At 44.9% G+C, this 22558-nt stretch overlaps 3 protein-coding genes across 3 annotated transcripts in view; 1 reads left to right on the top strand and 2 right to left on the bottom strand.

Moving 5' to 3' along the window:
- Nucleotides 1-13441: 13441 nt before the first annotated feature.
- LOC149099131 (uncharacterized) lies at nucleotides 13442-15334 on the bottom strand. The gene is made up of 4 exons (XM_089276763.1): nucleotides 15032-15334; nucleotides 14545-14719; nucleotides 14223-14415; nucleotides 13442-13469 (listed from the first exon to the last, which is right to left on the bottom strand). Exons 1-4 carry the CDS (start codon nucleotides 15107-15109, stop codon nucleotides 13442-13444), a joined length of 474 nt encoding a protein of 157 aa, XP_089132889.1. The 5' UTR covers nucleotides 15110-15334.
- Nucleotides 15335-16441: 1107 nt separating this feature from the next.
- LOC149099130 (uncharacterized) lies at nucleotides 16442-17169 on the top strand. Its single transcript, XM_089278795.1, has one exon. It carries the CDS (start codon nucleotides 16507-16509, stop codon nucleotides 17026-17028), a length of 522 nt encoding a protein of 173 aa, XP_089134921.1. The 5' UTR covers nucleotides 16442-16506; the 3' UTR covers nucleotides 17029-17169.
- A 5043-nt stretch (nucleotides 17170-22212) lies between these two features.
- LOC149099129 (uncharacterized) overlaps nucleotides 22213-22558 on the bottom strand; it is a 975-nt gene continuing 629 nt past the window's right edge. The window contains exon 1 of the mRNA XM_089276762.1: nucleotides 22213-22558. This exon is cut by the window's right edge and continues 629 nt beyond it. Coding sequence (XP_089132888.1) covers nucleotides 22213-22558 — 346 coding nt within the window.

The following is a 22558-nucleotide window of genomic DNA, read 5'->3' as shown; positions in this document are numbered from 1 at the left end:
AATACTTCAACCCGCCAAAAGACAAGTGTCATTTCAACCGCTGTCTGTCCTGGACACCGGTGCATTACCAGCGACGGTGACCACGCGTAGGAAACCCAAGAGAGCCGTGCCCGCCAAGCCGAAGCTTTCCATGAAAGAAGATAGGAAAAGAAGAATGAAAAAGAGGCATTGGTACGAGGACAAGTTTGGAGATTTGAGTAAATTCGCCAAGAAAAAACCTCGAAAAAAGAGATCGGCGCCTGCCAAGAAAAAAGGACGTCCCAAGAGAGCCGCTGCCAAGAGGGCCATGGCCAAGATCAGGAGTCGGGCCAAGAAAAAACCCATCTGTTTCAATCGTAAGGTCACCCTATTGGGTCTGTTGAAACGCATCCCGGCCGTCAAGACCCCATTGGTCAAGTTGTTCGGATAAAAACGGAACGTCTCGAGACCATGGACCATTTCATGATCATGGAACGATGCAAAGCGTTTCAATTTCACACGCTGTCGAGTTTGTTGATAGCGGGTCCATCGGGGTGCGGCAAGACGGTGTTCACGACCAAACTGCTCTTGGAGAACGGCGACTTGTTCCAACAGACACCGAAGAGTATTCATTACTGCTACGGATCGTGGCAAGACGGTTTCCAAAAGCTCAAGAAGGGTGGAGTCAAGTTTTACGAAGGCATCCCCGACAGCGAACAGTTACCCCGATGGTTTCCCGGAGGGGGCGTGTTGGTCCTGGACGATCTGATGGACGAGGGGGGTAACGACAAGCGCGTGTTGGATCTCTTCACCAAACATTCGCATCATCGGAACATCACGGTGATCTACCTGTGTCAGGATCTATTCCCCAACGGAAAATTCGCCAAGACCATTTCCAGAAACGCGCATTACATCGCGGCCTTCAAGAACCCTCGGGATCAGTTGGGGATACGGAATTTACTTCTGCAATCGTTTCCCACGCAATGGCAAGAGGTGTTGGACACGTTTCGCAAGGTCACCGATCGACCTTACGGTTACATGCTATTGGATCTTCATCCAGCCAGTCAGGACGATCAACGTGTCCTCAGCCATGTGTTAAAAGACGAAGGATTCGTCCGATGCCATCAGTTTGCAACCCCATCATGTTGAGGAGCGAGGTCGAGTGGTTTCCGCTATTCATTCACCTGTGTAAAAACAGGCTCAAATACATCATGAATCCCCACGAGCTGGACTATGAACCGATGAGACAGGTCACGGAATGCGAGAGTTACCGTCAAGTACGGTCCATCATAAACGCATATAACGGTGAAGGTTTCGATTATTTGGTTCATAAACAACGAGAACTTGCCGAGAAGAAGATAGAAAGAGAAAGGTACATGGATAAAAATGAGCTCTTATGGTAGTGACGATTTCAACTTCTCGGCTCTGGAAGATTACTCGCCTTGGGGGACACCGGCTCGGACGAGTACTCCGATTCCGCCTGCCGCGGGTGTGGGTGCGAGTCTGAACACTCCTTCACCGCGATCGTCACTGGCGACACTGCCCCTGCCCAATGTCTCACCCGTCGGAGTGGGCACCACTGGCTCGGGTGCACCGCAGACCAACGTCACGGTGGGTGTCGGCAGTGCTGGATCGGTGTCGCGCGCCAATGTCACGGCAGGTGTCGGGGCACCCAGGATAACAATGTCCACACCTTTGGCACAAGCTGTTCGAGGAGGGAAACGACCGAGATGCGTCCCACGTCAAAATACACCGACGTCCTCCAGTGATTCCGGAAGCCGCAGACGAAGTAGCGCTAGTGGTAGCGGCGGTGGAAGAGGCAGGCAGAGGCAGAGGCGGAGGCGGAGGCGGAGGAGGTGGAGGCGGAAGTGGTAGTGACTCCACACCGCCTTCGTCGATTCGATCGGCTCGAGGAGGAAGAAGAAGAAGGCGAGGAGACCGTGTTCTCGACCAAGCCCAGATGCAACAACAATTGGAAGAGATTTTACGCCAACAACAACAGACGGCCGCGGGTCGTCGCATTGCGGGCATCACGACCACCAACACGATCACGACTACCTATAAAAACGGACAACGTCCTACCGTCACACGCAATTCGACCAGTGTACGTAACTGAGAACAACCATGAGAAGACGCCGTCGTCGACCGAAAAGGAGAAAGCAATGGGGCGGTGCTCTTGCGAATGCCCTGTCTGCGATGTTACCCATTGGTAAAGGGGCTGCCTTGGGATTGGCCAAAGCGTTGGGTGGTCGCGCCGTGAAAACAGGCATCCGAGCTGGAACGACCGCTGCCATTGGTGGTGTGGGAGTGGGCGTGGGTCGCGGGATCCGAAGACTTGTGAGACTTAAGCAAAGACGACCCCCTCGTCGATGAAAAACCATTCGAATCAAGATGTTGAGGAGTGAAGTCGAGTGGTTCCCCTACTTTTTGCATCTATGCCGATGCTCTCGCTCTTACTGGGATGCGACCAGCATGGATCACGAAGACATGAAACGGATCGCGGACGAGTGCGATAGTTACCGACAAGTCCAGGACATCCTGAACCAATCTGTGGAAACCGCCTTCAAGGACGAGATCTGGGAATACAAGCAACAAGCTAAAAGGATCGAACGTCCCGACAGAAAGTCAGACTACGTTTGGCACTGGTTAGAGAAGAGTCATGAGTACTTCGGTCTGTTTATTGGATGAACCTTTCAACACCGTGGTGGATTTGGATTCCCTAAAACGTTTGGACGTCTTGTACGCTTTCTACCACAAGTATTGGTGGTGTCGAAGGCAGATGTTCGGTTACTACAAGTTGTGTAACGCCATTCTCAACGGACTGGCCTTACTGACGGTGGCCGTGAGTATCGTCTTGGGATCCGTGTGGAAAGATGGGTACACGGTGGTAGGATTGACGGCTTTCGCCACCTTACTGAAAGGATGGAACGATTTCAAGAAGTATTCGTTCAAGATGGACATGGCCCAATTCGCTTACACGACGTTCGAAAAGACGCTGACAGAACTCAGGAACTACGCTCTGGGTGGCGTGGAGGAATTGGATGGGTTTTTGACCAAGATGCAAACGTTGGACGACGTGGTGACGGATTTCACATCTCCCACGTACGACCGATACGTTCGAGACTACGCCCTACGATTTCGTCACGTGCCGCTATAAAAAAAACGACATCGCGGTCATCCTCTTCATTCAGAACCAACATGCCCAAGAGGTCAAGGAGAAAGAAAGCGTCTTCGAGAAGGCGTAAAACCGCTAAAACCACTAAAAGAAGACGGTACCAAAGGGGAGAAGGGATCGGCACTGTGGTGGCGGGTTTACCCAAGGTGGCTTGGGGTATCACCAAAGGCATAGAAAGCCTGAGAGCCAAACAAGAACGGGCGCATACCAAAAGGATGCAGGAACGAATGAGACGAGGTGAAAAAATTCCACACAAGGGCGAAGAGTTCCGATGCTCCATCATGTGAAAATAAAAGGACAAGACTAGCCGTCGTACACCTCACTCGACACCATGCGAGCACGGAGGAAGAGGAGACAAAGAACGATACAGAGAGGTGGAATGGTTGGATACGTGTATCATAAAGGTCTCAGCAAAAGTCTTAGAGGTCTATCAAAATCAAAGAGAGTCGCACGGGCCTCGAACAAAATTTCTCCGAAGCTCAATTTACCTCAGATTTTCAAAATGCTAGGTAAAAGTATAAAGATGTGACTCATCCACTCGGACTCAGACAAAAAAGAGACTGCACGTTGGAAGGATGGCTAAGAGAAAAGCCTCGTCGCGTACCAAAAAGAGGAGAAAGACTCAAAAGGGAGGTGTGGCTCCCATCCTCGTGGACTTCAAGCAGGGATTCAGGGTCACCAAGGATATGATAAACGTCATCAGGAAACCCGTCGATCATCAAAAGGCCAAACGTGGGGTGGCCAGTCGCAAACGCGAGTACCAAGAGTATAAGAGACGTGGAGGTACCCGAGGTTTCAACAGTTGGGTTGTTCACAAAGGTTACGGGAAACGAAACCCAGGTTGCTGCATCATGTAATAAAAAGAGTACACCAATCCACTCGTACGCATAAGTCCATGATGAAGCGGTTACGACGACAACGTCCTTTCCTGACGCGCGTCCTGAAAGAAGCCAATCGGAACAAACGTCAACGGATGTTGCAATTCGCCGACAAAGATCAGATCAACGCCATCAGCGAGATGGTTCTCAATTTGCTGAAAAAGAGGATCCCCATCAACGCAACGACTTATGGGAAACTGAAAAGACATAAAAGGGTTCTGCGCGAAGTGGGTAGACGCAAAAACTCTGTCAAGCGTCGAAGAGAACATCTCCTCACCCAAAACGGAGCGGGGTTCTGGAGCGGTTTGCACGGTTGTTTCAAAGCATGTTGTGTACGGTGAAAGGACGCAGTGAGGACGGTTACCCGCTGGAGGGGATCGACGTCATACCCAATTTCCCACCGAGAGAAGACGAGTCCCACAATACCATTCCTAAACTCGTGCAGTTGTTGCAAGACGCCAATCGTCGCAAAGCCCGATGGAAAGACTCGTACGAGTACTTGAACAAGAGGTACCACGACCTGTATCAAGAATACATGGCTTTAAAGTTCGGTGACTTCTGCCAAACCTGTCAAACGAAACGAGATACCACGCCGCCCGGTGGGTGCATCGAGTTGTGCAGGGAGTGCGGTAAAGGCAAGCGAACCGTTCGAAGTCTCGAACTCGAGTTGGAAAAGAAAGACGAATCCATACGGTACTGGCAAGACTGTTACGAGACGGCCTTGAGAGAATTGTCCGAGTTTCCTGACACGACCTTGAGTCAGAAGGTATGAACGAAGTCATGATGGTGCCCGTTCAAGAATTCAATCGTCTGCAAGATTATTACAAGGGTAAGATCAGCCAGAATGCCTTGTTGAACAAAGCCGGACGTCTGGCCGCTGAAGAACATCTCATCCTGAATGACAAACGCATCCCCGACAGCATGGCCATCAAGATGACCAAACCCATCGCCTCCGAGGAAGGGAAACTGGTGAAACGTATACGGACGGGTAAAAGCGGTCCCATCTCGTACCAGGGAACGACAGAACCCGAAGGCATGGTCGACGCACCCATCGAAACTCTGTTGAAACAGATCCTCAAGGGAGTCAACCAACCAGCCGCAGCCCCCGTGATCATCCCGCCACAACCCCTTTCTACGACAGGACTGAAAAAGGAGCTGAAAACCCCCATACCCTCCACGTCAGGTTTTAAAAAGGAGAAGAAAACCCCCAAACCCTTCAGTCCATTCGAACAGGTCACGCTAGGTAAAACTCCCCTATCGTCCAAGAAAAAAGCACCCATCTCCGATAGAGCCAGACGTGTACTGAAATCACTCGGTATCGACTACGACGACGGTGGTTACAGTCCCAAAGGCAAGTCAAAGAAGTACAAGAAGGCCAAACCGTCAGCCGCAGAAAAGTTACAAGCAGGGTGGGAAGATTTCGAAGACCCCTGGAGAAGGGGACTGGACTATGACTCGGATTAAGAAGAGGAAAAAGGCACCTCCACCCCCGAGGAGAAGTACCCGACGTCGACGTCAACGAGGGTATGGGATCGACATCCAAAAATGGTTGGCCAAGACTGGGATCGAGTTTCATTGGCCCGGTTATCAGTACATGGGACCTGGTACCAAACTGAAGAAACGTCTGGCGTGTGGAGACCCCGGGATCAACCGTCTGGACCGACTAGCCAAACAACACGACATTGACTATTCCAGGGCCAAGAACTTACAGGACAAATGGGATGCCGACACCAAGATGATCCAGGCCATCGACAAATTACCCGGACGTAAAACCATGACAGAACGCATTGTTAAGAAAATCATGCAGACCAAGAAACGTTGGAAATTGTAAAACCTTTTATTGTTGTTGTTGTAATTAAAGTTACACACGCTTTGTTGTTTTTCAAAAAAGAGTCTCTTTTTTTCTTTAAGACGAAAATAAATAATGTTCCAATTGATCCATAAGTTCGACGGTGACTGAGAAATGGCAACGGTTCTGTTCTACTGTATCCTCGCGTTCAAACTGCGCGAACCAGCGTCCCATGTCATGAAGCATGGATGACATCTCGTCAAGCTCACTAGCTATTTCCACGATCATCTTTTCCATTTCTTGTTCTTTTCGTACTCATTTCACTCAGTTTTCTTCTGCGACTCTCCTGTTTTTCCTGATTTCCGAAAGTCTCTGTTTTACAGGATCCTCGGGTTCCGCTAACATGCATTCTAACTCTGCTACCAACCCTTCATCAGGCTCAGAGTCAGAGTCAGAGGAGGAGGAATAAGACAACCGCCTCCCACGGCGTTGCGGTGGGGGTAATGCCTGTGGTGCTGCAGTGGTATTGGTGGTAGTGCTCTTAGCGGTGGTGGTAGTGCTCTTAGGGGCGGTGGTCGTGCTCTTAGCGGCGGTGGGGAAATAAGACACCACCCTCCCACGGCGTTGCGGTGGGGGTAATGCCTGTGGTGCTGCAGTGGTAATGGTGGTACTAGTGTTGGTTGGTGGTAGTGTTGTAGTGGTAATGGTGGTAGTGCTCTTAGCGGCGGTGATAGTGGTGTTCCTTTGTGGTAATGTCGATAGTGGCGGTAGTGTTGCAGTGGTAATGGCGGTTGTAGTGGTTTTGGTTGGTGGTAGTGTTGCAGTGGTAATGGTGATCGTCCTCTTAGCGGCGATGGTCGTGGTGTTGGATGGCGTTAGTGTTCCCCTGAAATCCCTCAGCTCAACCCGACCTCCAAACAAACCCCGAAGAATTTCATCCGGATCGTAATCATGCTCTTCCCACTGTCGTGTTGCAGGTAAACGGGAGCGACGTTTGCGTTCCCTATAACGATTCAACGCGTCGCGCACCTTGTCGTGTATCTCGCCCCGTTTTCGTGCACGATACCGTCTCTTCTGCTCGCAAACTTTCTCCGGATTTCTTTTCTTCCACTCTCGCACGAACTCTCTTCTTCTCACTCTCTGTCATTTCAATGCTTCAGCGGAGCGGGCAGGCATGGTCTTCCGTAATGGACGCTCATACAAGTTCTAAAATGGGCGTGGAGAATAATCGTGCTCTATCTATCTACTATATCTCTCTATATCTCTATATCTCTATATATCTATATATCTATATATCTCTATATCTCTATATCTACTATATCTCATTTAAAAGAGCATAAAAAATACTCTCTAGAAAAAAAAGTTTTCCTTCATGGAAGCTAGTAGTAATTTTTAAACAATTTAAATAAATTAAACTTCACAAAAAAAAAAAAAAAAATCTCGCATTTCCGTCACCATGGCAACAGCCAGTTGAATATTAACTCGAATCGAGTTACGCGTCTTTTCGAAAAGTGTGTTTACTCAACAAAACGAAGCTTTTTTCCAAAGTTCCTGAGCTCTACGATCCCAAAAACGATTCAAGACACATAATTCAAGAATTATTTGAGATTGCAAACGGAAAAACGGCGGTCCGAAGGGAATTTGAATTTGAATTTGAATTTGAGTAGCACATGGCGAAGGTCATGCAAGCTCACTTACCTAAAATTTTCGCTTCTAATTTCTTGCTAACCGTAAAATTACATTCGTATTTACTTCAAATACCTTTAGGAATGTTGTCCGCTTCCGAAAACATCTTCAGGACGTTGAAATGATGCACATCGCTCGCTCGCTCAACAAAACGCCGCCATTTTGACTTAAAATTGGGTGATTTCGCAATGTCGTCATGTAAGCCACATTGAAGCATTCCACGTGAAACTAGTCATGTGAAGATCGGGGACGGCGCGGATTCGCCTTATGAAGATCTGTCCAACCAATCACAGATCGAGACCAAGTCACGTGTTAACCAGACCCAGGGGATAGGGGGGGTATACCCCCACTCGGTCGGAGACTGGGGGCGGGTCGAGTGGGGGTTACCCCCTATCCCTCTCTCAGTCGGAGACTTGGGGCGGGTCGAGTGGGGGTTACCCCCTATACCTCTCTCAGTCGGAGACTTGGGGCGGGTCGAGTGGGGGTTACCCCCTATACCTCCCTATACCCCCCTATACCGTAGGTATAAAAAAGATCGGTTCGAACCGTTCAAGTCACTCTGAGTTTTTGACTTGTATCGAGCACTGGAAAAAAATCATGGCACAAGAGCTGACCGACGAGGAGATGAACCAACAGATGGATCAATATGAATCAGTGACCGATGAAGAGATGAACCAACTTATGGATCAATATGAAGCAGTGAGTATGACGTGTACCCTATGTAAGAAAGTAATCTTTAGAACTCTAACCCTAATCTTTTTCATAGAGTTACTGGGATTGGCTACCGGAAGAACTAAAGCGTTACGTACTTGACTTAGCAACTTGGCAAAGCATACGCGATAGAAGGAACAATGATCAAATGAGAAACCTTCACAGAGAAATCTCGAAATATGACCAACTGAAAAGACAATGGTTTTACGGACACATAGAAATACGACCGCCTAAATGCCGCCCAAACTTCTGTAATTGTAACGCGGATTATGAAATATATGGACATTGTATCAACAAGCGTGGCGAGAAAAGGAGTTTCTATATAGGAAATAGTTTCAGGAATGCGTTATATGACTTAGAAAATAAAAAGCGATGTTGTCGGCTACTTTTTGGAGACCTGACAATAAAAACTGACTAATTAAAAAACGTGTTTGTTGTCTTTTACAGAACAGACGGACCTACGACGAAGCCTTCCCCTCCGACGACGATGACGACGACCGAGCGATGCTCCAAACCGGAGGTGGTGCAAGACCACCTCTAGAATTCGAATTAAGACCCATAGGCGCTCGACGTCACTGGCGAAACGTCCTCAACAAACAACGATTCGAAGCCACGCTCAGACAACACAGAGACATGACTCGCGAGGAGAATCTAGGTCAAGAATTGACTCGGGCCCTTCAACGATCCATCGAGCAACAAATCGCTCAGGATCCTACCCTGACACCCGACTCCACGGTTCATTTCACCATGCAGTCCCGTGCCTTCACGCACGCCTTTCAATCCACCACCTTCACCGTGCGAGAATTCGAAGCAGGGAGTGAAAGACTAGACACTTATCTCCAGTCTCTCGCGGCCAAACTCAACTCCAACGAAGAATTCACCCCCGACGACACGTTTACCATGGAAACCACTTTCATACGTACCCCAGGTCGTGGCAGTGGAAAAAAACGATACAAACCAAGTTGCGCCGCCGTGCGGAACATCGTCAAACGGTCGTGCGTGACCATCAAAAACAAAGATAATCTCTGCTGCGCTCGCGCCATCGTCACCATGAAAGCCCGGGTTGACGCGAACGAGAATTCGCGTGACCAAGATTACCACAATCTCAAACAGGGTTATCCTGTCCAAGAGCGATTGGCCAAAGACCTCCACCGTCGAGCCAACGTTCCCGAAGGACCTTGCGGCATTCCCGAACTGCAAAAGTTTCAGGCCGCGTTACCTGGCTACCAGCTCAAAGTCATGTCCATCGACCCACCCCACATGGTCATCTACGCGGGACCCGAACCCTCGACCAAGATCATTCGTCTCATCAAAGAAGGCGATCACTACGACGGATGCAATTCGTTCAAGGGATTCCTCAACAATTCCTACTTCTGCGACGAATGCAATCGAGGCTACGATCACGAGGACTTCAAACATCATTCCTGCCTCGGTAAATGGTGTCCCGCCTGCAAACGAAAAGACTGCCCCGATTTCATCGAGAAAAAACGACCCCTAGCTCCAGGCAAGTTTCCCGAACCCACCTCACCATGCCATTTGTGTCACAGACAATTCTTCGGAGACAGATGCTACAACGACCACTTGCAACGGCAGAGTCTCAGCATCCCCTCCATCTGCAACACTTACAAAAAGTGTGAGAAGTGTTGCCACGTCTACGAATGTAAATGCAGGACAGGACGAGGAGGTGGCCGTCCTTCCATCGATCACAAGTGCAGATGGGGTGAATGTCGCATCTGCGAAAAACAAGTCCATCTGCCGACGCACCGATGTTACATCCAACGCATCCCCGAAGACGAAGACGAGCCCAAAAAGAAACGCGTCCCCCGCGACAAAGTCAACGGTCGACCCTTCGAAGAACCCGATCCAGACGATCCAGACACGTGCGTCTGGGTGGACAGAGACCCGCCCCTTCAAGTGTACTGCGACTACGAAGCCATCACCGACGCCGAAGGGAATCAGACACCCATTCTACTCTGCCTGGAAGACGACGAAAATGAGACATGCTACTCCTTCTACGGCCCCGACTGCACCGCCGACATGTTCGACCAACTCGAAGACCTCGCCGTCGACCAGGACAATGACGAACGGGACGTCATCGTAATCTTTCACAATCTCAAAGGCTACGACGGGATGTTCATCCTGCAACACTGTTACGCCACCCATCGAGAAGTCACCGACCAAATCACCGTCGGCACCAAGATACTGTCCCTAAGATCCGACAGACTGACTTTCAAAGATTCCCTGTGCTTCCTCCCGTTCCCGCTGGCCAACTTTCCAGTCACCTTCGGAATCCAAGAACTGCGCAAAGGATTCTTCCCGCACAAATTCAACACCCTAGAAAACCAAGCGTACGAAGGTCCCATGCCACCGCGAGACATGTACGATCCCGACGGCATGTCCGCCAAAAAGAAAGCCGAGTTCGAACAGTGGTACCAAGAGAAAGTCGACAACGACTACCATTTCGTCTTACGGGAAGAAATGGAAGCCTACTGCGAGTCGGACGTCAAACTCCTCAAAGCAGGCTGCCGAAAGTTCCGGCAAGAATTCAAACAAAAAGCCGACTTTGACCCCATGGAGAAATGCGTCACCATCGCCTCAGCATGCAACCGGTTCTGGCGCAAGAAACTCGTCCCGCTCAACACCATCGCCTCCAGACCCCCACGAGGATGGCACGGTGCCCGATCCAATCAGTCCGTCAAAGCCCTGAAATGGCTAGCCTGGCAAGAACACTCATTGCAACGCACGGATCATGGCGATCGCATACACACCGTGCGAAACGGAGGTGAAGTCCGACTGGACGGTCATCTCGTGGACGGATACAATCCGACCACTCGAACCGTCTACGAATTCCACGGATGTCTATGGCACGGATGTCCTCGCTGTTTCCCAACCAATCGAAACAGACATCCCATCTGTCACGCCGATCGCACTCTAGACGAAGTCTACGAGTCCACACTCCGCAAACACGACCTTCTCAGTCGTCAAGGTTACCAGCTCTGCGTCAAGTGGGAATGCGACTGGAACCTAGAAGTCAAAACCGACCCTGATCTCAACCAGTTTCTAGACACGTTCAAAATCGTCGAACCGCTCGAACCCAGAGAAGCTTTCTTCGGAGGGCGCACGAACGCTGTCAAACTACATCACGTGGCCGACGTGGCTCAAGGAGAGAAAATCAGTGCATCGACGTAACGTCGCTCTACCCCTGGGTCAACAAGGGAAGCGAATACCCCGTAGGACACCCTCAAGTCATCGTCAACCCCGACGACCATCCATCACTACTTCGGCATGGCCAAAGTGGACATACTACCACCTCACGAACTTTACCATCCCGTTCTACCTTTTAAGCACGAGAAAAAACTCACCTTCCCACTCTGCCGATCGTGCGTGGAAGACGAAATGTCCAAACCCCTCTTAGAGAAATCGCATCGATGCCCTCACACGGCCGAGCAACGCACGCTACGAGGGACCTGGTGCACACCCGAAATCCAGAAAGCCGTTGCCATGGGATACACGCTCATCAAGATCCACGAAGTCTACCATTTCCCACCCAGACAACGCCGTACAGGACTCTTCGCCGATTACGTGAATACCTGGCTAAAAATCAAACAGGAATCCGCTGGCTACCCGAGCTGGTGTCACACCCCCCAAGACAAGACACGGTACGTGCAACAATACCAACAGAAGGAAGGCATCGCTCTCGATCCGGCCATGATCCAAAAAAACCCCGGACGCAAAGCCACCGCCAAACTCATGCTCAACTCCTTCTGGGGCAAGTTCGGCGAAAACCTACACAAACCCACCACCCAAGTCGTCTACACCACAGCACAACTCTTTGCCCTCGTTTCCAATCACTTCAACGACATAAAACAAGTCAGAATCACCAACGACGAAGCCCTAGAAGTCGTCTACACCGAACTCGAAGACAACCAACCCGATAACGGACGAATCAACATCTTCGTCGCCGCTTTCACCACCTGTTGGGCTCGACTCAAATTATACAGCTACCTGGAACTGTTAAAGTACCAAGTTCTCTACTTTGACACCGATTCCGTCATCTACTCGCACAAACCAGGTCAAGCCGATGTCCCGCTAGGCGATTACCTCGGAGAGATGACCAACGAGCTCGACGACGACGACTTCATTACCACTTTCACCTCCGCTGGACCCAAGAATTACGGGTACAAAACCCACCAAGGTAAAGTCTGCTGCAAAGTCCGAGGCTTCTCACTCAATGTACGAGGATCTCAACAACTCAATTACGACGTCATGAAACAAAATCTCCTCGACGAACTCGAACAACCTCTCGAGGACGGTGAACGACGCAACATCCCCGTCGTCAACCCCAACTTCTTCTGGAGAAACCCAGCCACCAAACATCTCAAGGTCATCACATACGGTTACTCACCAATGTAACTTCCTGTAAAATCAATAAAAAATCAATTGTTAAAACTCACTTCCTGTCTATCGCCTTATTTGGACATGTACGTCACAACCTCGATCTCATATTCTCCTTATTTGGACATGTTGCCCTTATTTGGGTATGTGCGAAAAATGGCGGCCATCTTGTTTATGCAAATCGAAAATACTGCCATCTGATTGGTCGAGAGCCAATTTTAATGATATGCACTGCCTTCTGATTGGTTACCGCCCCTATAGACGTCCTTTACTACTCAAATGAATGGTTGGAAACAGTTTCTCCTGTGGGGGAAAACCTATATCAAACTTGTTGCCTAATTTAATCACATAAATACTGATTAGCTTTCAGTAATTTAATAATCAATAGCAAAGAATCTCCCAGATGATCCTTTGGGTATTTCATTTCTGAAAGGCCTGCTATTTGAAATATTAAACAACTATTACAAGATGATTTGCATTTGATTATTATAGTTCTACTATGTAAAGTTCATAACTTACATGTTGGTGCTTGAAGAATGTCTTTAGGGAAAAACAGGCTACTCCCATGTGCTGGAACATCTGTAATACCTTTGATGCAGAACTGCCAGACAGCAATATCGACATGCACAACAGGAAATTACCAGCAGGAATCTTAGTGCCAGGCATATTTGGTTGACTTTTCCAAACTGTGTCCTTCCTGTTGCACCTCTTGTTGGTACAGGTGGAAGTGATCACTGCCATGGTACCAACTTGCTTTGTCTCAACAAGTGGATTATCAGCTTTGCAGGAGTGACAAAATTTAAACAGGAGCAGTAGCTGAGACAGGAAAACTAAGAATTTTGGCTGTGTTCACAGGTTGTTATCTTTGATGAACACTCTGTGAAGGGATGGAATGGGGACAAAACAATTATTTATTAATTATTTTAGATGAATGAGATTAAATTTATACAAACATTTAAGAATAAAAATTAGCGATAAGAGTTTTGCACTTGCGTGCCATGACATTATTTTCAAGTGAGAAGTTTTTTTTTCCTTCTCACTTGAAAATGATGTCATGGCAACATTGAAACGTTGTGCAAGTGCAAAACTCTTATCGCTTATTTTTATTCTTATATATTTTAGATCAGCCTGTTATATAAAGGTAAAATGCATTGGACCAGCTGGGGTATTATCAAACAACATGTGGAAAACTTTCATATTTTTATAACAGAAAGTTTGGCCTTCTGGTCATAACACTCAGTACAAACACTTGGATAAATGATATGGAAGATTAGAAAACACTAGACTATATACAGATATGGTACACTGTATGTAAGCCCTCACTCAGGAACAATGCTGCATGTACACTTGCAAACTCATCTAAATCAGCATGAAACTTCATCACACTATCTAAGCGGCATGCATGTAACATAAACTAGCCAATTTTAATATCTCAAAATTCTAGTTTTGCCCCATGGTTTTGGGAGAACAAAACAAATTTATTATAATAATTCACCAATCAATCTCAATGTGACTTTTTGGGGTTATTTCCCCAAACCTGGCAGTATAATATTCATCCACGTACAGGTGTACATGTAGTCGGGATGTGATGTGTACTGAATGATATAGAAAGAAAGTAGATAAAATGCACCTGTCGCCTGAAAAATTAGTGTCTTCTTGCTCTGAAGCTGTGTCAGTTTCAGTGTCAGGTTCATATACACCGTCCGAAGAAAAGTCAGGCTCTTCTTCAGTTGTTTCATGCTGACTATCACTTCCTTCGTTTTCATCCTCTTCATCATCACAGGTTTCTTCAACAATGTTGGCAGGTGGATCAACTTCTTGATCTACATGTAAATAAGAATGTTACAGAAAAGAATGACTTTAATACTTATATTAGTTATTTTACCACAAAGACAAGTTCAAATTATTGGCATACTAGTTACAGTTGTAGGTTATAACATAACAAACATTACCTGCTCTGTTTTCCTTAGAATATTTCTTCAATTTCTTCACTTCCAGCCTGCTGCTCCTCAGTTTTACTTTTGCTGTTATAAGCTGATTCTTCAGTTGTTGGTTTCTTTTGGCCAGTCTCTCACAATCAGAGCACTCTGACATTACAGGGGGTGGAACTGTTGATTGCTCTTCATTCTGTACATGTATAATAGACCATAATTTTTAAAAACTTCAAATTATTACTTTATCACAGTACTTTGCAAATGTATAAAAAAACTCATACATTTTCCGAGTGTACAATGTCCAATAATTGAAATAAATTTTAATTGCCATAATTTTTTATTAAAATTGGAGTCAGTTTGACTGCTCAAGCCCCAGGTTACAAGACTGACTGACAGTTTGGTTTACCTGTGGCTGAATCACACCTTTTATGCATGCGTTCAAGAAAAAAATCCCACTAGTTCAAGACGTTTACACGTCAAAATACCGTTAATAAAAGCTTCTTACCGGATCATGCAGTTCAGCAGAAGTATCTAAATTGTTTTCACTCTGTGTCGAGCTGACCAGTGCATCTTCACTTTGCATCTCTCACTCTTCCTCGTCCTGTTCACACGATTCACTTTGAGTGAAAATCTCGCTGGTACACGTGGGATTACTAGGAGTTTCCATGGGGGTCAAACTCTGCATCCTCCTCTTCACATTCTTGAGCATCTAGAGAAATGAAAGATGAATTCTTAGTTATTTCAGAAGCTTTTCTTTTGCAGTAAAAATAGGTTAAATCAAGAAGTTCGAAACATTTGACAAAGATTCTTACCGCCCGTTCAAGACGATGCTTTGCACTTTCAGTGACCACTGGTGTTTTTGTCACCGCTTCGGCATGGACTGATGGCACAGCAGTTATGCCAATTTCATCGCATTTAAGCCTTGGCATGATTGGCTTGTTTGTTACCTCATCAACGAAGCTGAAGCGACGAATATAATCATCTTCAGTGAAGTGTCTCGAGCATATCAAGGAATTTCGTGTAGGCTCCCACTTCGCTCTCTTTTGTTTCACAAAATCAACCCACTTCTTTCGATGTTTCCTTGCTTCCGGGCATTTGTCGTCAAGAAAAGGTATGGCGTCTAAAATTAAACCCTTCTGCACATCTGGGAAGGCAGAACACCCACCAACAACACATCTACCTGGCATATTTCGCGTGTTACAGTAAGAAACTTACCATACAGTCTGCTATGCTCTCTAACTGAGATACCGGGTTGACGTCACAAGCTTTGTTAGTGCCCAGTCTCGCAATTGCTCCTTTTTGAATTCAATATGGTGAAAATTCTCTTCAAATTGCTGATTTCGTCCTCCGATAAAAAGATGTCGGAACGCAGAATAAGTTCTATTTCTTCAGAAAAGTTCTTTGAAATATATACATTTTCGGAATTTAATATAACTGGGTAAGGGTGATAGGCACTTTAAAGCTGAAGTGCTTATATGGACACGTTTGCTTCATGACAGACTTGTCAGAGCGACGATTAGTTATCTTTCCTGATTGTGATGCTGTGCTTGGAAAGTTTGCTGGAGTGAAATCACCATGCTGTATAGAAGTCAAGTCAAGTGCTGTATTTAATGTAAGTAGACTTATTTCATTATTGATAACTGTGGCTGAACCATTTAGAGAAAAGTGCTTACGGCCTTTGAATAGATCATTTTGTTCGAACATTTCCTTTACAGTGCAGAAGCTGGTCATTTCATTCACTTGTCGTTTGGTACTCAACCAGTTTTACAAAACTGCAGCCTCTATGTTTCCAGCTCTACATACTGGTAATTTTGAGAGATTATGTACATTTCTTGTTCCAAAGCGTATATCATGAAAGGTTACCTGTATCCTCATCTTGATCTATAATTTTCTTCACACATCAAGGTTGCCCCTGAAGAGACGGAGGATGGCGAAGAGGCCAAAATTGCTGTTGTGTGAGAGTTTGATTATGCAAGTGGCATGACAGCACCAGCTTATCCAGTGCATCCAGAGGAAAAACCAGCTGATGGCTTGGTGATTATGCCACGACTTGTGTTTGGTAAAGTTAATTGTAATTGCACCAAGTTTCCACACCTGGGGGATATCATTGTTTCTTCACGAGATGAAACTGAAACAGTCTCCCAATATCTACAAAATTTAGACTTGGGCAGCGAGTCAAATGGTGAGGAAGATGTATCTGAGAGTGAAGAACAGGAACTTAGTTCTGGAGATAGTGACGACACTGATGCTGGCAATGTCGAGCTGTTCACTGAAACAATGAATCTGAAAGGAAGCAGCTGTCATTCATCATTTCAGAGTCACTTAAGACAATGCAAAGAGGCGTTGATGAAGAGAGAAATAGTGTCTGCTCATTTACACTTCGAACCAACAAACAAACGTGATGAGAATGCAATTGTTGTTCAGGTGAAATTAGGCCAGTCAGGGTCAGAAGAGCTGTGGAAGCCATTGGATGTATTCCTGGTCCAAAAGTGCCCAAAGTGACAACTGCACTGTGGAATAACAAGGATCAACTGGTCACTGTTAAAAATGTTTTTTATCACAATGTTCCACCCATCAATGATTTTAGGGTTTTTTCCATCAACTGCTGTTTCAAAGATGGGTAAGTGGCCCCAGAACAAAAAAGACTACAAATACAATGACAGCATTTAGTTGCTGGAAGACAAGGGGAGTTGTATATACAGTTATAAAGCAACATTGCAGTTCAACATTGCAGACTTTTGTTAAATAACCCACCAAAAGACACCTGATGAATCCAACAATGCAAGTGCACAACAATCAGGGTTGACACAACTTCTTTGTATTGCACGAGTAGGCTAATAATAACTCTTATTTAAGACTTTTTAATTCATCAAAATTATGTAAGGAAAGAAAATATTCAATGATTTGTTTAGATTTGCATAAAAAATATTAACTTAGGTTGTAACTTTCTTTCTGTTTAGCTTCTTTAAATAAAGTTCATCTGGTTCATCCAGGCACCCCCACCTGAGGGTTTTGTTTGAAACTATATGTAATATTCTTACTGATTATACGTACTACAATATTTTACTAAACTTGTGTGGCAATTTGCCACTCAACTAATAGCCCTTATGCATGGATACATCAAACTAGCTAATTTCACACAGAAGCTGCAATTTGAAAAAGTGCAAATTTATAAATTTTATCATGAATGAATTTCCAAAACAGCCAAGATGAGAATACACCGATGAAAACAGTATGGACAAGAGATGAATTAAATGTGTAAACAAGGCTTGGTGGTTAATCTAGGGCACCCGATGTATTTCTGCATGAGGCTTTTTGTGAATAATGTTAACCAACACCACTGTTGGACAACTTTCCAAACTCTACAAAAAGAAGTGATTTGTATCCTGGCACTATACCATGTACAAGTTTTTTGGAAGGAGAGATACACTACAAAACCTGTTTCTTGATAACCTTTTTTTTCTCCGCAATGTTCTATTGCCTGATTGTTGAGGAATATTCCTTGTTTTATCCTGATCAAAATTCAGCCGTGCTTAATGACTATTTCGAGGCCAAAGGAAATCTTAATAATAATGATGATATTTTAACGGGAAGCTTTCTCACCCGTAGGTGATCTACAGAAAGGTCCCGATCCAAAATAACATTAAATTATTAAAAAATAAATACACAAATTAAAAAAATATATTAAAAATACAAAAGTGTGGAAGGTGAGTAATTAAGATACCTTACAATTACTGCCAATAGGCCATTTTTCTACTGCAAATATTTTCTAGTTCCATTCCCTTGTGGGGGCAAGAAGTGATCACTATGCCAAAAATGGCCTCTTTAATTCAATACATGGCTCAAATTTTGCCCCTTAAGGGACTGGAGGTAGCATTAGCAAAATGGTGTGCAATAGCCTAATTCCTACTTTCTTTTCACTGTTGCAAAACAGGTACAGGTACTATGAAATGTTATAATTATCATCATGATACCATTGTTGTCATTAAGTAGAAAAATATTTTTCTATATTTTCTCATAATTTGAAGAGTAAATTTAACTTGCTAGTTTTTAATTTGAATGGCTTCTGTTTTGGAAAACCATACACAAGGTAATTGAAGAGTGTGCTTATTGAGAGCAGATGTTATTTTTTTTCGTTGAAAATTGAATTTCCTTTAAAAACTGAAGTGTAGCATTTTAAATTTACACTCTTTGTCTAGCTTAAACAAGAGAAAGAGTAATGTTTAACTAAGCCGGCTAAATTAATTTGACAGTTACAGTATTCATGACATTATAAAATGGAATTGTCCAATAAATTGTGTAATTCAGTGTGAAAGTAAAAACTTCACAAATAAGGGTGACATTTCCCTCCTTAACAGGACATTTTACAGTGGATTTAGTAAAATATCTTCAAGCTTATGAAACGATTGTCAAATGGTTTTCTTATGCCTTGCTGGCAGGTGTGCATGGCCAGCAAAAAAGATTGAACTATCCTGTCTTTGGTTAACGACTAGTCTGTGCAGACCGACAGGGTGGCTTCTCAGTTCCTGGTCCTCATGAATTTAAGGACAGACGTCGAAGGAGGGGAGTTCTTCTTCTGAGTACCTTTTATTAATGGTCCAGTAGTAAAATGGAAGGTCACCATCCATTCTCTTGCTGAATTCCCTAAATAAAACAAGAAAACCCTATGGGCTTAATTTTAAAAACAGTATCCTGGTAATTTACATGGTGGAGTGAATGTAATTCACAATTCATCAACATTGTTCTTGCTGTGATAGGGGTGACTGAGATTTTGGGTGATGTGGTGGCCTTGTGGTTATCAAGTTTGATTCCAGTCAGGTGGGTTCTGGTTCTAGCCCTGAATGGGGTCATTGAGTTGAGTTCTTAACACATCACTTGACACTTACAGTATCTTTCCACCTTGAAAAATTAATGTGGCACCAGTAGACTATTATGGTAGCCTAACAGCATGCTCAGGGGTTGTCTGTAGAGGAGTATTATCCCATCCCAAGCAATTCAGTTTGTCCAAAAATACCACCATTTAGAAGAAACTTAAGTCTAGTTTATATATCTACATGTATTTATAATGTATAGTTACCTTACTCCCTTTGGCCAGTACTCTTTGAACTGCTTTAGAACAAAGACATTTCCAATGTCTCTGTGAGTAATGGGAAAAAATGTTTCCAAGTCATCAGTAACACCAGCACGACAGTGCTCAGGATATCCAGTAACATTGTTCTGTAACATCTGTTCCTAGCTCTCGATGTTGGTTGTGACTTCAATTACAGTCTCACGTGAAAAGCCACAAATGTTTTCAACAGGCCTGCAAATTGGTCCAAATATATGTACACATTAATTTCAGTGAGTGGATAATGCTGTTTTCATGTTACTATATCCTATTTTAAGGAAAGACTTTCCAAGACTGATTAAATCCAGACATATGTTGCCATTACTCTGAGTAAACTCAACTCATTTGTTTTTTAGGTATACCATTATTTCTCAAATTTTGCTTGCTCAGGACACTCCCCCTTCCCCTCCCTTAAGGATAGCTTATTAACTATTCATGAAACCAACATAAAACAAAATCATACTCTGGTTTAGGCCTTCTGTTTGGCTCTCTGTTAATAACAATTTTACTTGTCTGACCACAAAGTCCACTTGTCCTAGACAACTGCACAGTTAAACCACATCATCTAACTGTCTTTTCAGTTACCTGCTGATGTCTATTGTAGAGAAATCATAGTTTGTGCAATGCCAAGGCATCCACTCATCAAGGATCAATGCCAGCATCTGGTAATTGTACTTGCTTCTGGTAAGCTGAGACAAGCCACGCCCATCTCATGCTTTATGTCACTGTACAAGTACTTTCACATATTCAGCCTCTGACATGACCGTGTCTTTCCAATGAATGTACCACATGGTACGACAGAAGCCTTTCAGCATCTTTCAAACTCTGCTTTTGCTTGCCAGTGAGAGCTGTGTGGGCAAGACCACCACTGGGATCTTTCAAGACATCGTCAAAAGCTTCGTAGTTCAACATTGTGTAACCACCATTTCGCACATGCTGTGCCATCCACTTGTAAATGTGGTTATGATCACCCCGATCATGCCACTCCTCATGAGTAGTGGGGTCTAAATCAGGGATATATAGATGCTGTGTGAAGTCAACACCTTCTTGTTTAAACCCCTGGATGGCATGCCGGTAGACAGAGGTAGCCACAATGGGGCACAGTTTATCCAGCATGGTTTCTTGTGTGTCCTTATTGAATGGGTATGGTTGATAGCCATCTGGGACAAGACTTCCTCGTGTGAAGGTGATGGCACCCTCCAATGTCATCCCTTGAGCATACATCAGGTTGTGCAGTTGGACAATGACATTGACAGGAATAGCAGCGTAGTTGCTTACAGTTTGTGGTTTACCATCAGCACCTACTGAATTAAAAAAACTTGTTTCATCAAATTGAACATTAAAAGCGGTGTTCTTTGTTCATCATTAAAATAGGAACCCACTTTTAAAGTGCCACTAACCCCCCAAATTTTTTCCCTTTAATAAAATCTACTAGTTTCCCTAATGACTTCAGCGAAAAAATTATCTCGATTGATAAAATCCCTGTGTTTCTACAGGCGTTTAAACATGTAATTTCTGGTTAATAAACTTCGAGATTGTATTTGAAATGATTTCCGTTTAATTTGAAATTTGTCCCTATTTACAACATAAAACTTCGTAAAACCGCAATCTCATGTTCTCGTCTTCGCTTCGCAAAAGGACTGATCAAAGTCTAATTTACAATTGATTATATTCATGTGGTATCATGTGCTATATCAAGTTGTGTCGTATCTGTACAAACAAAACAAGTTCTTACGCAACAAAAGAGTTCGTGAATGTTCTTTACACTCCCCTAGTTATTTCGTGAAACCGAATAACTACCTTATTTACACAACGTTAAGTTCTCTTCGTCTTGATTCTCCAGTAACTGCAGCGGTGTGCCTTGGTCTTCCACTCTGATTAGCTGTTTGTACTTCATTCATTACTGTAGCTTCAGGCTGCACCTTGACTTGGATGGGCACCAAATGCTGTACGACTCTTCTCAAACGAGATGGATGACCTGAATCACTAACAGATTTCACCACAGCCGCACGAACATTCCCATCTCTTCCTGAAATAAGTTCTTCGACCTTTCCTAGTTTCCAAAAAGCTCTACTTGTAGCATCGTTTTTCAGCAAGACGATGTCTCCAATGGAAATACTTCGTGTTTTGCTCCCCTTAGGTCGAACTTGAGATCGTTCTTTCAACTCGAGTAGGTATTCTCAACACCACTGATTGGTCAGTTGTTGAAGAACATGTTTATGATGACGGAATTTCTTCGTGAGCAATTGATTGGTACTGATTACTTCATAGTGAGAAGCGTTCGGAGTTGATGTAATTCATCGACCGTAAATCAAATGGGAAGGTGTTAAAGGGTAAGAGATGGACTCCTCGTCATCGTACACGTACGTTAGGGGTCTGGAATTGATGACTGCTTCGATCTCCACTAAGACAGTATCCAACTCGTCAAAACGGAGTGTAGACCTCCCTAGGATCTTCTTTAAGGGTTTCTTGATGCTTCTCACAAGCCTTTCCCAGAATCCTCCCCACCACGGGGCCTTTTCGACAATAAAATTCCACGTAATTTGCCTGTTCGCAAGGTATTGCCAAACTTTTTCTGCTCATGTTATCTTTTGTATATTTTGAGACGAAGATCTGAACGTCTTGGCGTTGTCAGAAGTGATGGTGGCAGGCAATCCCCTTCGACTAGTGAACTTTCGGAAGGCAAGTAAAAACAATTCAACACTAAGTCCTCGTGTTAGCTCTAAATGTACAGCTCGGGTGGAGGCACACGTGAAGAGGCACACATAGACCTGTGATTCTTTACATCCTTCCTTTGAATTTTTCGTTTCGACGTACAACGGTCCAGCGAAGTCGAGCCCTATATGCGTAAAGGGCGGATCCTCTGACACTTGATTACTAGGCAGGTCGTCAGGAGGTAAAGGACCGTATGGTGACCCTTCGTGT

The sequence above is a fragment of the Orbicella faveolata genome, unplaced genomic scaffold (genome assembly GCF_042242905.1).
Source record: "Orbicella faveolata isolate gen_17 unplaced genomic scaffold, um_ofav_v1 contig_46, whole genome shotgun sequence".
NCBI classification, from domain to species: Eukaryota; Metazoa; Cnidaria; class Anthozoa; order Scleractinia; family Merulinidae; genus Orbicella; species Orbicella faveolata.
The sequence above is the reverse complement of the archived record's forward strand: the minus strand, read 5'-3'. Positions and strand labels throughout refer to the sequence as shown.